The sequence below is a fragment of the Ahaetulla prasina genome, chromosome 1 (assembly GCF_028640845.1).
Source record: "Ahaetulla prasina isolate Xishuangbanna chromosome 1, ASM2864084v1, whole genome shotgun sequence".
Classification (NCBI taxonomy): domain Eukaryota; kingdom Metazoa; phylum Chordata; class Lepidosauria; order Squamata; family Colubridae; genus Ahaetulla; species Ahaetulla prasina.
In genome coordinates this window covers 48,981,979-48,995,114 of record NC_080539.1, presented here as the reverse complement: position 1 = coordinate 48,995,114, position 13,136 = coordinate 48,981,979, and the positions used below count along the sequence as shown (strand labels likewise).

At 37.0% G+C, this 13,136-nt stretch overlaps 1 protein-coding gene across 4 annotated transcripts in view; it reads right to left on the bottom strand.

Moving 5' to 3' along the window:
* Positions 1-6,516: 6,516 nt before the first annotated feature.
* The window catches only part of LOC131189197 (cullin-9-like), a 51,080-nt gene continuing 44,460 nt past the window's right edge, over positions 6,517-13,136 (bottom strand). For 3 of the 4 annotated variants that reach the window (XM_058165172.1, XM_058165175.1, XM_058165173.1), the window contains 4 exons: positions 12,102-12,219; positions 9,824-9,957; positions 9,551-9,642; positions 6,517-8,046 (listed from right to left, as the gene is read on the bottom strand). In XM_058165172.1, coding sequence (XP_058021155.1) covers positions 7,839-8,046; positions 9,551-9,642; positions 9,824-9,957; positions 12,102-12,219 — 552 coding nt within the window. In that variant the 3' untranslated portion in view covers positions 6,517-7,838. The remainder of the gene's footprint in view (positions 8,047-9,550; positions 9,643-9,823; positions 9,958-12,101; positions 12,220-13,136) is intronic. The other variant, XM_058165176.1, reaches the window with a different exon arrangement.

Below are 13,136 nucleotides of genomic sequence, written 5' to 3'. Positions count from 1 at the left end.
ATTTATGCACTTTCTTTTGATGTAAGCTCCTTGGTAATCAATTATATTGATTGGACCTGCCTTCTAGAGGAACAAGAGAAAATGCGTCTATGTTCACTGTAAACACATTACAATGTTCTAATGCATCAGCTTCCAGTTATTAGAAGTTACAGGTCAGAGATACAATATCTGTTTTGTATCTAAAGGAATCAAATTCAGCCCTTGACTTTGCCATCAGAGCTAGGAGAACATCTGTCCAAAATTCTAGAAGGCCACCTTCAGGCACCATACTGTGTTTGATATTCCTCTATAGAACACAGTTTCTTATAATCTCGGGAAAAATATTGTTCTAATGATCAAGCAGTTTCAGTTTGTAAATCATTTTAGAATGTTATTAGAGTTTTACAAAAATATTTTTGAGATTGCATACTCAGAATGGCATTGTAGTCTAAATGTTAATAACCTGAGGTTTATATAATACTATATACAGCTTAATTTTCGATTATCTTAAATGTCTGGAAATACCATACTAAGACATTAGCATAAAAGTGCCAATCACTGCATACAGCATCAATAATTCCTTTAAAAGTATCAGCCTCTTTTTTAAAAAAAATGATTTTAATGACAAATATTTTCTGCTATCTCAATTCAATCACTGGTATACTTAAATAAACAAATTTAAATTCTGTATTTAATAATCTAAGCTAAAAATTCAAGAAGTCATCAAATTAATCAAGGTTTGTATGAAATCCTAGCCTAATCTGTCTGGTTCAAATCATCTTTCAAATGTTCTAATGCCCCTATATCTTAATATCTGCCCACAACAAAACATAAATTTCTAGAAATGAAAATTCAGTTTCCTGGATTACTGAAACTCCTTTTTCAATCAGGACTGTCACAATAAAACACTGAGCAGTGTGATCCAGGATCCAATTATGTTTTTACAGTGACCAAATCTCTAGATTATGCCATGAAATATATGAAGCTGGCAACAAAATTACAAATATTTAACATAACTCATTCCCCCAAACACAGAAGTATGACATTGAAAACTTAAGAAGTAACCAGATTGTGTATCACTGTAAACAACTGTATCGGCAAGATATATGCGTAGTGAAATATTGCATTTTAGAAGAGATAACAGATTGGAAACCACTCCAAATAAAACCGATGTATAAGAATAAGAGCAGAAGATTAATGATAAAAAGAATAACTGAAATTGATCTTAAAAAAGGAGATAGCAATAGTTTATAGTACATAATGGAATATTAAAAGAAAAAGTTCTCATTTGCAAATATAAAACTTCAATCTAAAAGTATGAAGACCTTGAGACTAATCTATTACTGTCACATAAAAGTTTTGCTATTAGATAATCAGAAGTTTCATCCCAAACAGAACTATGCTATCTATTCAGCTCAAGGAGCAAAGCCTTTCCATCACTTTTTCTCATATCTGCATCCCTCCTCCTAAGAACAGCTCAAAGGAATCAGGGAGAAAAAGCCACCACAGCTAAGTAAATTTGCCATTTAATGCTCCACCATAATTTCTTAATCTTCAATCCCAGCCTTTTTGCAAAATCCAATCGTATCTTTCAATATTTATTTAAAGCATCAATCTGTGCATCTGTCCAAGAATAATCATTTTTAAAAGACGCTCCCAATAACAAATCCAAAGGATGGGTTACGTTTGAAATGAGATACAGGGGCAGATCTACGGCACTTCAAGCAAAGTTGAGGAAGGGTAACTGGGCATACAGTAGTTTGATCATCACCACTTTTTTAATGTTAATGTAGGTTTTCCAAAAAGCAGAGATTTCTGGAGTGTCTGAAAATTTTCAAAGCCACTGAGAAAGAAATACAGGTCTGCTTTCTTGGAAAAAAGCACATCTTCCATACAGAAACTTTGTATGGCTATTTCACCTGAGCGGCTCCCAACTCAGAACAATGACTCATGTTCTCTGTCTACACACCCATCATAGCTAAAAAAAAAAAAAAGATGCTCAGACGCTTCCATTTACTTCCACCCCGCCGTCTAAGCGTTTCCCGGGGCGATAAAAGTCAAGTATCAGAGCCCCGCCCCCAGCCTCTCAGGTAGACCACGAGGCCCGCCCTTGAAAAGCTCCGCCCCCTCACCTCCCACCTCCCCCCGCCCATCCTCTGCCTGCACTGCAGTTCGTCCAAACTCGCCTCCAGCCTTGGGCCGCTTCCACCCCACTCAGAGGCTGCTCCGGATCGCGACTGGCCAAACACATCGTCAATCCAGCCCCGAGGCATCCTGGGAGGTTAAGATCCCCGCCACGCCGAGGCTCCGGTCTCCGTCTCTTCCCTCACCCCCTCCCTCCCTCCGCGCCCTCGAAGGAGAGACAGAGAACTACAACTCCCAAAATGCACCACTAGGCCACACTTCAGAGGAGGGGTCCAGGCACGGCCCTACCTCCTGGGCCCCAGCCCCCTCCTCGTTCCCCCAAGTGTTCTATTAGGGGGATAGCGGGGCCGTAGTCCCGCCTCAAACCCCAACCTCCCCCACCCCCAATCTCCGGGCGGGCCAGCCCGTCCCCTCGGCGCTCACCTGGACCTTGCCGCAGCCGTTGGCGAGGGTGGTGCATCCTCTACCAGCTGCCCTCAGTCAGTGCGGCACCGGCGCGTGGCTCCCTGCCCTGCCTGGGACCGTCTGGGAAGCTGCCTCCTCCTGTGGGGGCCGCCCGGGGAGCATCCTCCCCCCTCCCGCACCGGCCTCGGGATGGGTCCGCGGCGGCAGAAGGGAGGAGGAGGAGGAGGAGGAGGCTCCGCTAGCGGGATTCGCCCACAATGCACTACGCGCAGAAGCAGCAGCGGCCGCCGCCGTGCCTGACATCAGCTCCAGCCTCCGCAGCGTCGCCCCGCCCTACCTTGCCGGCTTCCTTCGGGATCTCCCGTGGCTTCCACGCGCCACGACAGGGCTGCCTCTCCACGGCGCGGGAGCGCCGTTGCACGAAGTGCCCTCGTGCAGGCACCGGTCTGAACCCTCCTTCCAACACTCCGAGCCTTCTGCGTGCCTTTGAAGAGAATTAGAGCTAGTATGTCTGGACTGCAAAACTCCAAACCTGACATCACAACACGTTAGGATTGTCTGTACTTATTTGCTCTTGTCTGGGATTGTTGCTGACCGGATATGAATTACCCTCTGATAAATGGAAAATTCTGATCGCTCCAGCACATGAGTGGACAGACCATGCACTTCATCAACTCACCTCTACTAGGTCTTTCGCTGCTGAGGTGAACAAAAGTTTCTTTCAACCTGTTTCCCTGTTTTATCTCTCAAGTATTTTCCTGACTCATACATCATTATTAAATGCATTTAAAAATAAAGCACATAAATATATTCATTAATTTTATTTTTAAGTATGAGAATTACAATGTCCCTGTAAAATACCTGTATTTGTACAGGTAGGCTTCGACCAACGACCACAACTGAGCCCCACAAATTTCTGTTGCTGAGGCAGTTCTTAAGTGAGTTTTGCTCCATTTTATAACCATATCCATAGTTGTTAAGCAAATCACTGCTGTTTTTAAGAGAGTCATGCGATCAGTAAGGAAATCTGGCTTCTCCCACTGACTTTGCTTGTCAGAAGCTAGCTGGAACATTGCAAATGGTGATCACATGACCCTAAGACAGTGCAACTATCATAAATACATGCCAGTTGTCAAGCATTCTGATTTTGATCACATGACAGTGGATGCTGCAATGGTTGTGTAAAAACTGATCATCAAATCTCTTTTTTCAATGCTGTTGTAATTTTGAATGGTCACTACATAAATAGTTGTAAGTTGAAGACTATCTGTAGTAAACAAAATGTGCAAAATGTCAACAAATTGTGCAAAAAATTAAACAGCAGTAAAATGTCAACAAAATGTGCAAAAAACTAAACAGCAGTAAAAGAGCCAAAGCCTCCATGCCAATGGACATCATAGATGCTTATGGAATAGAGATATGAAAACAGATAGACATTAAAAACTATAATAAATGGATGCTAAACTTTAGAGATAAAATTTCAACACAACAAGAAAAATGTGGACTAAATCTGTAAAATTTACATCAAACTATAACTCCAAATTCGTACAAAACGTTCTAGACGGTATTCAAGCAGCAGACATTTCTTGAAACCATGTTTACTAACACATTCTTTCCTTTAAATTACTATAGATCTAGAATATAGTGCAGGAAACATACACATAACATCCTCTAGGTATAGTAAAATTTAATTGGCTGTCCACTCAAATATGGACATTTTAATTGCCCCCTGGTTCTTCAGATCTGACAACTCTTTAAAAGTTCACCCACCACTCCAAGAATCTTTTGCCTGGAGAGTGTGAATGTACCTTCACCCAAATAAGGGGCTTTCAGACAGAACACTTTTGGCTATGCCTATTTTGCATTGTCTGGCAACCTGGATTATTTCCCTCCTCATCCCCTAAGTAAAATGTTTGCTAGCTCAACTCCAAGTAACTTCACAGACACTTAACTATTTACTTTTAGATTTTTTATCCTTTACTTTTATAAATAACTCAAAACAGAAACATACCTAATATCTTTTCCTATTATTTTTTTCTTTTGAAAGAAAGTTTTTCTGTCAAGTAAGTTTCTTGGCAGAATATGGAACTTGTTTGCCAATATTTGTGGGGGACAAGAGAGCTGGCATAGATCTACTTATCACCAATGCCTGTTGAAATAACTGCTACTAAATTTGAAGGAACTATATGAAAAAACTCCTGTATCATTCTTTAATCTAGTGTCCGTCACATCTCTATTATTGTTCGTAATATGTAATATGTAAACCACATGGCCATGGGACCATGTGGTTTACATATTACATATTACAAATTTGTAAACATATTTCAAATATTACATATTACAGATATGTAAACCACATGGCCATGGGAGTGGCCAAATGCAAGTTTTGTCCAGAGTGGACATATGGGTATCAAGTCCATTTTTGATTGTAAAGATTGATATATCACTGCAAAATGGGCAGTCCCCCCGCCCCAAGAGGTTGAAATCTATTGTTTTCCTTGTAACAGGTGATGTTTGCTTCTCCCCTCATAATAAAAGGTCATTTTTTTTTACATGTGCATTCTTGGTATCATTGCTAATATATTTCACATGTCATTCAATGTAGCTCTGTTAGAGAATCCATACATCTCAAAACCATTCTGTTCATGATGCTCTGGTATCTTCTTCCAGCAAATAGTTTCACATCTGCATGATTCCAAGTTCAAAACGACATACCCGAGTGATGGTATTTAAGATCTTTTCTTAGTAGGTATGTGTTCCTCTTTACAAACTGTCATATTAGAGCCATGATGGCAAACCTGTGGCATGTACAGCCATCTCTCCATGCACATGAGACGTCGCCCGTTGCTCTTCTGAGTTCTGGTGCACCGGCCAGCTGGTCTTCAAATTTAATGTAGTTTATTTAAGAGCAGTATGTGAACCCATGCTTTGTGACTTATAAATATGGCTTATGCTTTCGTAAGGTGTGTAAAACCTTAAGTGTGTCTTAGTCAACCATCATTTAACAATGGCTCAGCATGTGTAAATTTAGCCAATGATTCTCAATGTTGGTTGTTTGAAATGTATTATCTGATTTGTTAATTCAAAACAAAGGTTTGTGCTCCAAATATCCTATATATCCACTTTTGAAAATGGGGAGGTAACTATTACAATGTCTTATTTTTAATGTACACGAGCTATCTATATTTAAAAAACATGTTTTACCTATCACTAATACCTTCTCTCCTAATGAGCTGATAAGTAGTATACAAATATAGAGTAAATGATAGTAATGGGTACATTTGCTGGCACAGTGAATTTAAGCTATGGCATGTATAAAAACAGACAACAGAGATGTTGCACGACAACTATCTCAAAGAAACTTAAAATTCAATATCCACCACTAAAAATTCATAAAGTTTTCATAACTGATAGACATCCACCACTGCAAAATTGTTTTCACTTTGGAAACTTATGCTATTTTTTTTCTTAAAAACTGTTTTTGGGTAAAATCAGATATAGTTCAGACAAGATGCATAATAATGAATACCAGCTCTATCTTTACTGTAAGGTTGCATTAACAGATTCTTGCAAGTCTGAAAGTATTTCTCCCTTTTCTTTTACTCTCCAGAAAATTAGGAAGAATCCTTTCTAAAACACCTTCCACATTCCCTCTGCTTCAATGGATTTTTACATGACAGTCTGTGGCTCTTCCTCCTGTCTCACAGGTCATTCCTACATCCTGTTACATCCCACACTTGCTCTAGTCCAGAGTATAAAAGATAGCTATTGTGACATTGCATATACAAATTCTCCTGCTCTCTGTAAACAATGAAGTATTAGAAATCTGCTGAGTTAGAGAAACTGAAAAAATGGCATCATGGCAAATGTTTCTTTTAACTAGATACTGCCAAGATTATAGGGCTTCTCCCAACAACCACCTTCCCATTCCCATTTAACATTTTGGTACTAAGAAAGAATAATAAAGCAGAATCAAAGAAAAGCATATAAAAGAAACAGAAGAAAACCAGTTTATTTCATAAACAGAAGTTGTATAATTTTTGGGTTCTTTTTCATTTTCAAGAAAAGAGAAAGCATAATACTCAGAACAATTTTAGCTCCTGCATACACATACACACATATATATGTATGTATGTATACATATGTTTATATTGTATATATGAACCCTCTGAACTTCTATATCCTGCGGAATTCCCACCTGCAGAGTGCATTCCAAATGGCAAAAGAACATTAAAGAAAAAAAATATCTTCATGAAAGAGTTCCATACAAAATACAAAACCATTTCAGTTCAAAACATAAGCAACCTACAGATTTATCCAATAGGACCAAAGTAGGGCATTTTAACCAAATTTGGGAGTTGTTTTACTTTAAAAAAAAAACATCTTACCAACATTCATAAGCAAGCATTATATGCAAGCGTGCAACCGCACGTATGCACACAAGCACACACAATTTTTGCCCAAACGAGATGCAATTCAAGTGATTTACACACAATCAATGTCCTAAGTTGCCTTTTCACTAATTAGAGAATATAATTGTCCCTGGTACTGAATCTTATAGAATAATTTATATTGAAATGAAATCAAAATCTCCGTTCATTGTTTAGGAGCTGTGTTAGAATGGAAATGAAAATTGTTCAGACAGCCAAGAAGCCCCTTAGAGACTTTGCATATTTATGCACATTTGTGTACATACACACACACACATTCATGCTTCCATGTATTTACTGTATGAATCACTATTGGAGAACAAAACTGAACTGGCACTCATAAATAAGGCTGTATTGCTATTAGGTCCTAGAATTTTAACTCAATGCTGGGCAAAATAATAAAGTCAAATATATTTATCAAATAAAACTTCTGCGTAAGAATTAGCTAGTGGGCAATAAGGTACAGGGAATATGGGAAGGGATGATGTGCAGACTTTCACATAAACTGATGATATACAGCGCTCTCTTAAAATTGAAGCCTGCATTGGAATTGAGGCAATGGTCTTTTTTCTAGACTGGAGCCTAGCCTTATTCCCTAAGAAAGTTTGCAGTCCTGCAGCCCCACTGCTCCCCAGCTTTTTCATTTGTTTATTTGGCTAATGAACTTTGTATGTAATCAGGCACTGTGAATTTTCCAACAGCCACAAAGATCTATCTCAAAGAGAAGGTGCCCTTCATTGTAAACGATCATATAATTGACTCCCAATTAACTGAAATTCTCTCCCTGCCGTTTATGACAATGATAGTAGCAGAATTAGCAGGGACAAAGTCGCCTGAAGCTTCCTCTTCTTCAGAACTTGGGAAGTCCAAAGATGAACCCTAATCAAATGGTTCATCTTCATCGTCAAAAAAAAAGCAATCTCTCTCTAGATTTTCTGATTCATCATCATAGGAAATATCATCATCATCATCAAGGTCTTCATCATCATATTCTTCTTGCCACTCTGGAACATACTCATCTTCCTCATCTTCCTCTTTGCCCCCATCATCTGTATCAGGTGAATCAGATCCTTCATAAAAAATCAGCCTATGCAGAAACAAATTTAGTGTCATTTTACTTTTGAATTACAGTGGTCTTCTAAATTCCAATGGATACTTATTGACTCAAGCTTGACTTACACCCCAATATGTTTGACATGAGCTGATAAGGACTTTCCTCAATAGAAATTTCTTGATTCGCTAAATCATATTTTTGGCGGTCACCCCAGAACCTCCGTGGATGTTGCTGTCACTAGTGAACTATAGAATGGCCTAGAGTTTAGTTTTAAAATTAGTTTTAAATGGGGTTTTGTATTATTTTAACGATAGTTTTAAATTTGGCCTAATGGAGTAAGTTTTTTAAATGTTGTTTTTAACCTGTATTTATTCTTATGTTTTTTATGTTTTGTAAGGCTGTAAACCGCCCTGAGTCCTTCGGGAGATAGGGCGGTATAAAAATTTGAATAATAAAATAAATAAATAAATAAATAAATAAATAAATAGAATGGATAGGCTTACTGAATATAAAACCATTTTTAAAAGGTTTTCTAAAATTGGGCAAACAAAAAACAAGACATGGACTTTCCATTTACATGACGACACTTCCTTCAGCTACTTGAAAGTAATATAATTCATAAACATAAACAGAGTACCTGCCTCTGCTTTAAATTCACAGAGGCATCACAATTAATATACCAGATTTTCTAAACTGTAACAGAATTCAACTCCATATTTGTTTTTACCAATGTTATTTTAAGAGATGCAAGAGATTACTGTTACACTGACATTACCAAGAACTGGAGAAATAATAATACATTACTCAAGGAGCAGCAAAAATATATCTTCTTTTGTCGCTCCCAAAATCTTGTTTGTTCCAAATCTACATACATCAGATCACTGATTTAAATACCTGACATTCAAATCTACCTGGCTTGTTATGGAAAATATAAAGTTATTTTATATGTAGAAGAAGGGATTCATCTCCTGGTTGACAGAAATAACTTTGATATAGGTAATCCTCAACTTCCGACTGGTTACATAGCGACCGTTTGAAATTAAACAGAACTCCCTCAGGGTACTTTCAACCCAATTCTGCAGGTCTGACAGTTGTCCCCCCTCTGGTCAAGTGATCAGACATCAGCCCTCGGCAACTGGCTCGCATTTACAGCCATTTGAAGCATCTGACAGTCACATGGACATGTTTTGAGACAATTTTGTTGAGAAATAACATTTACCTCAGGTTTTCAGTAAAGTCAGCCTATAGCAAACAATGGGTTTGCTTTATGACTGCAGCATTTTGCTTAACAATCGTCACATTAAAGCACATAAAATCAGATCAATGATAGCTGGCTCACTTTAGGACTATCACAACTTATGACTGTAATGGGTAGACTCCACTATAGTCATAAATCAATTTGTATGAGGACCACTGAGAAATACCACCTATCTAAAGTTGCTGGCATGCTTGAATTAGCTGCCTCTTAGCCAGACTGCTTCTCACTAGAAACCTGAAACCCAGCTTACTATTCACATATCCCCATAAGAAAACTTACTGTTTATAAGCAGAAGTGCCATTAAGTACATTGGATAATTTAATCCCCTCCTGTTCAGAGCTTTGTCGAGTTTGGAATCCCACTCTGAAATCCTGCAACAAAATAAAGATTGAAAGGATATAGCAAGACGCTGGAAAGAGATATTACACTCCTAAAGAAAATGGAACCATTAAGAACCTAGATATAATGATTTAGCACATTTCTTTTTGCTGCAATACTGAATTGGCAAAAATACATTTACTACCATATATATCTTGTCTAGGCAGGTATTACCTGAGTAGCATGATGCAGAATTGACAGAAGCCGTTCTTGGATCCTTCGAACCAACTCGAAACCGATATTAAAATGCTTTGCTTTGAGCAACCGAATGGAAGAGGCAAGATCTTGGCAGTGTAACAGCATCTCCTCTGAAAGAAAAAGCAGATCCATTTCCAAACTGTAGCACTTGTGAATGAATGAATCCAAGTATAAAAACAAAAATGACCTAAAGTTGCTATAAAATGAAATTAATTCATCAGAAATATTACTTCAAATCACATTTGAAAAGGAATGGATGTTAGAACTTTATGAAATGTTAAAGCTTTTTAACTTATATCATTCAGTGTTGTTCTTTACAGCCTTGTTTTATCTTAAATAATATATTAATATAATCTCATGAAGAAATCTTATAAAGGTGTCTTCTGACTTATATTCTTAAAAACATGGAATCTGTCATCTCATGTAAAAGCATGGCTACCAAGGTCAGATTAAGTTATTTTATTTAATAAAGGTACACATCAAGAAATGGTTTAAAAATGTTTAGAAAATGAAGCAAAATTTATTATTTATTTGACTGATATATTGGAAGGAAGCTGTGGTTAGAATGTGCCGGTAGTCAAGTCCAAAAGGGCAGCATTAAAGGGTTCAAATGTCTCTACACCAATGCTCAACGTATAGAAAAAATAGAGGGGACCTGAAGTCATATGGCAAATACAACATTGTTAGTGTTTCTGATGGGATTAAACTCATAACTGGAACTCCTAGAAAGATAATAAATTCAAAGAAAATAAAAAAAACATTAGAAGGGGTGAGAGAATTGTATTATATATAAACCATGCATGGCATAAAGGGCAAAAGCCCTGCTGAAAGCTTCTGAAGGTTTATAAGTGGAAGAGAAACAATAGACACTTTTGTGGGTATGTATTATAGACCACTCAGTGAAAAGGAAGATACAGATAAAATATTTGCAAATCAGATGGCGAAGGTGTCCAGGAAACACACTGAGAAATGTAAACTACTCTGATATGAACTGGGTATATCACGTTCTGCAATAAGTAGATTTAGGATCTTCTTGCAGAGAACTCCAAAAGGTGGAGGATGAAGCTAAACAACTGGCTAAACTGAAGTTATTACTACTAAAAGGGTTGAGGATTTGGAAACTTTAGGATCCTTGGAATCCTTTTTGAAATGGCTATTTTTTCTAGTAATTAAAAAATAGTATGTTTTCCATTTAACAGTTTCATGTATTTCAAAGAAAAGACAAATTGCTATGCACAATTTTATATATTGTTATGTGATTGACTATGTGATACATTTCGGTGATTTATTTTCATTTATTACCTTAATTTGGGAGAAATCTTTTTCTGTTTATTTGCTTAACTTTTCTTTTTGTTTTTGTTTTTTAATATTTTCTATTCCTGTGTTTTAGAAAACTGCAATACATTTTTGTAAAAAAGCAAATAGCTTTAGGTCTCTGAGCCTAGAAATACAGCAGAGAATAATTTTATGCAACTGGGAAGAAACTTATTTTTTATTTTAAGGAATGAATCCAGGATATGAGTTTAACTAATTCTGGAAAGTCTGTGTTCTAAAAATGAGATGGAATATGTTGCTATATAATTCAAAGTTAATAAGCTTAATGACGGAAAAAATATTACTTATAGTTACTTATTATTCCTATTAGTTTTTATTTTGTCAAATTTAGTTTATTTGACTCATTAATCATTATAATACCATTTTTCCTTAACTATATAAGCACTATATCTTTTGTTGGTGATGATGTAAACTTTTACAAAATATTTTATTTTTTATTTTTAAAGGAAGAGCCCCAGCCTACATATTAACAATCTAAAGGTTACAGGGGTGTCAACAAAACTGTTATAAGATTAAAGAATTTTTCATTCTACTTTGCTTTCAATAAATTCTAGATCAGTTTAAAAGAACTATGCAAAATGATTACATTTCCATCACTCCTAGGTTTTTTAGTTTGGATACTAAGCATTTATCTATAAATAATCCATATGTCCCCTTTCCTCAGTCTTTACCATTTGTTGAATAAAACACAAGTCTTCTTGGCCCCTACAATGAAGATACAGAAAATGTGTGGAAGAAATAAATGAGTCACAATAGTTATTGTCTTAGCATATTGAAGAACTTGCAGACACGGGTGAGCTGTACAGGTAGCAATAAGGAAATATTATTATGACAACTGATGCTCTCCATATTACGAATATTGCCAGTATTCTCTGGTCTCAAAGAAATGACAGTTACTTGCATGTCACTAATGGCTCACCCAAAAGGATTTGCAAAGCATTAGTATGCAGCTCCAGATTCTCAGATTGTTGTTCCATGATATCCATTTTTTCTGTGTCCTGGTTATAGTAGCTGTAGATGCAGGAATACGCCAGGACCTGAAATACATCATGTATCACAATGCATATAAATCACAGATTCCAGTTAGAACCTTTCCAATGGGGGATGGTTTCCCTAGCAGAGAGAGAAGGTAATAACTCCTCATTCCCACAACTCTGCGCCTCTCCTCCGGTATTCTCCTGGAAGATAATTAGAATGAAGTAAATTGGAAGAAGCTTATTACACCACAGTACCACCTTCCTACTTAAAGCAGGAGAGAAAAAGAATATTTCATAGCTCAAATTTAAAGCATAGGTGCTTGGAGTTGGAAGGAAATAATGCTAAGATAAATTTCCATGTTTTTGTAATATTCTTCTAAGGTATCTTCTAAAGAAATTTCTATGGACATTTTTAGTCATCCAGGTCACAGTTGTCCCAAGGGTACTTTTTCAAGAGGCAAATGGACTTTTTCATTTTTCTTTGAAGAGGTTCGCTTCTCATCCAAGAAGCTTCTTTAGCTCTGACTGGATCCTTCCATTCCCTACCATACAGTCAGAGCTGAAGAAGCTTCTTGGATGAGAAGTGAAACATCTTCAAAGAAAAACAAGAAAGTCCAGTTGCTTCTTGAAAAAACACCTTTGGGACTTCCAAAGAAATGCATTTTCTGTATCATAAAAACAATGTTGAATACGACATGGAACACCAGTGCAGAAATCTGCTCACTAAATACCTAGATTTCTTTGGGAATGTCAATTAGCATGTTGGAAAGAGGGTCCCCAATGGATTTTTTAAAAGTTTTGATACAGATCCTTACCAAAGGCTGCTGAACAACCTTACCATCTACACCATAAGAGGACAAATGTTGTAATGGTAACTGAATAGACAATAGAGTAGGAATAAATGGAAAATCTTCACAAGGAAAATTCTTCAAAATGAGGTCCCTGGCTAGCGTTAGGAGTGTTACATTTTCGTTTTT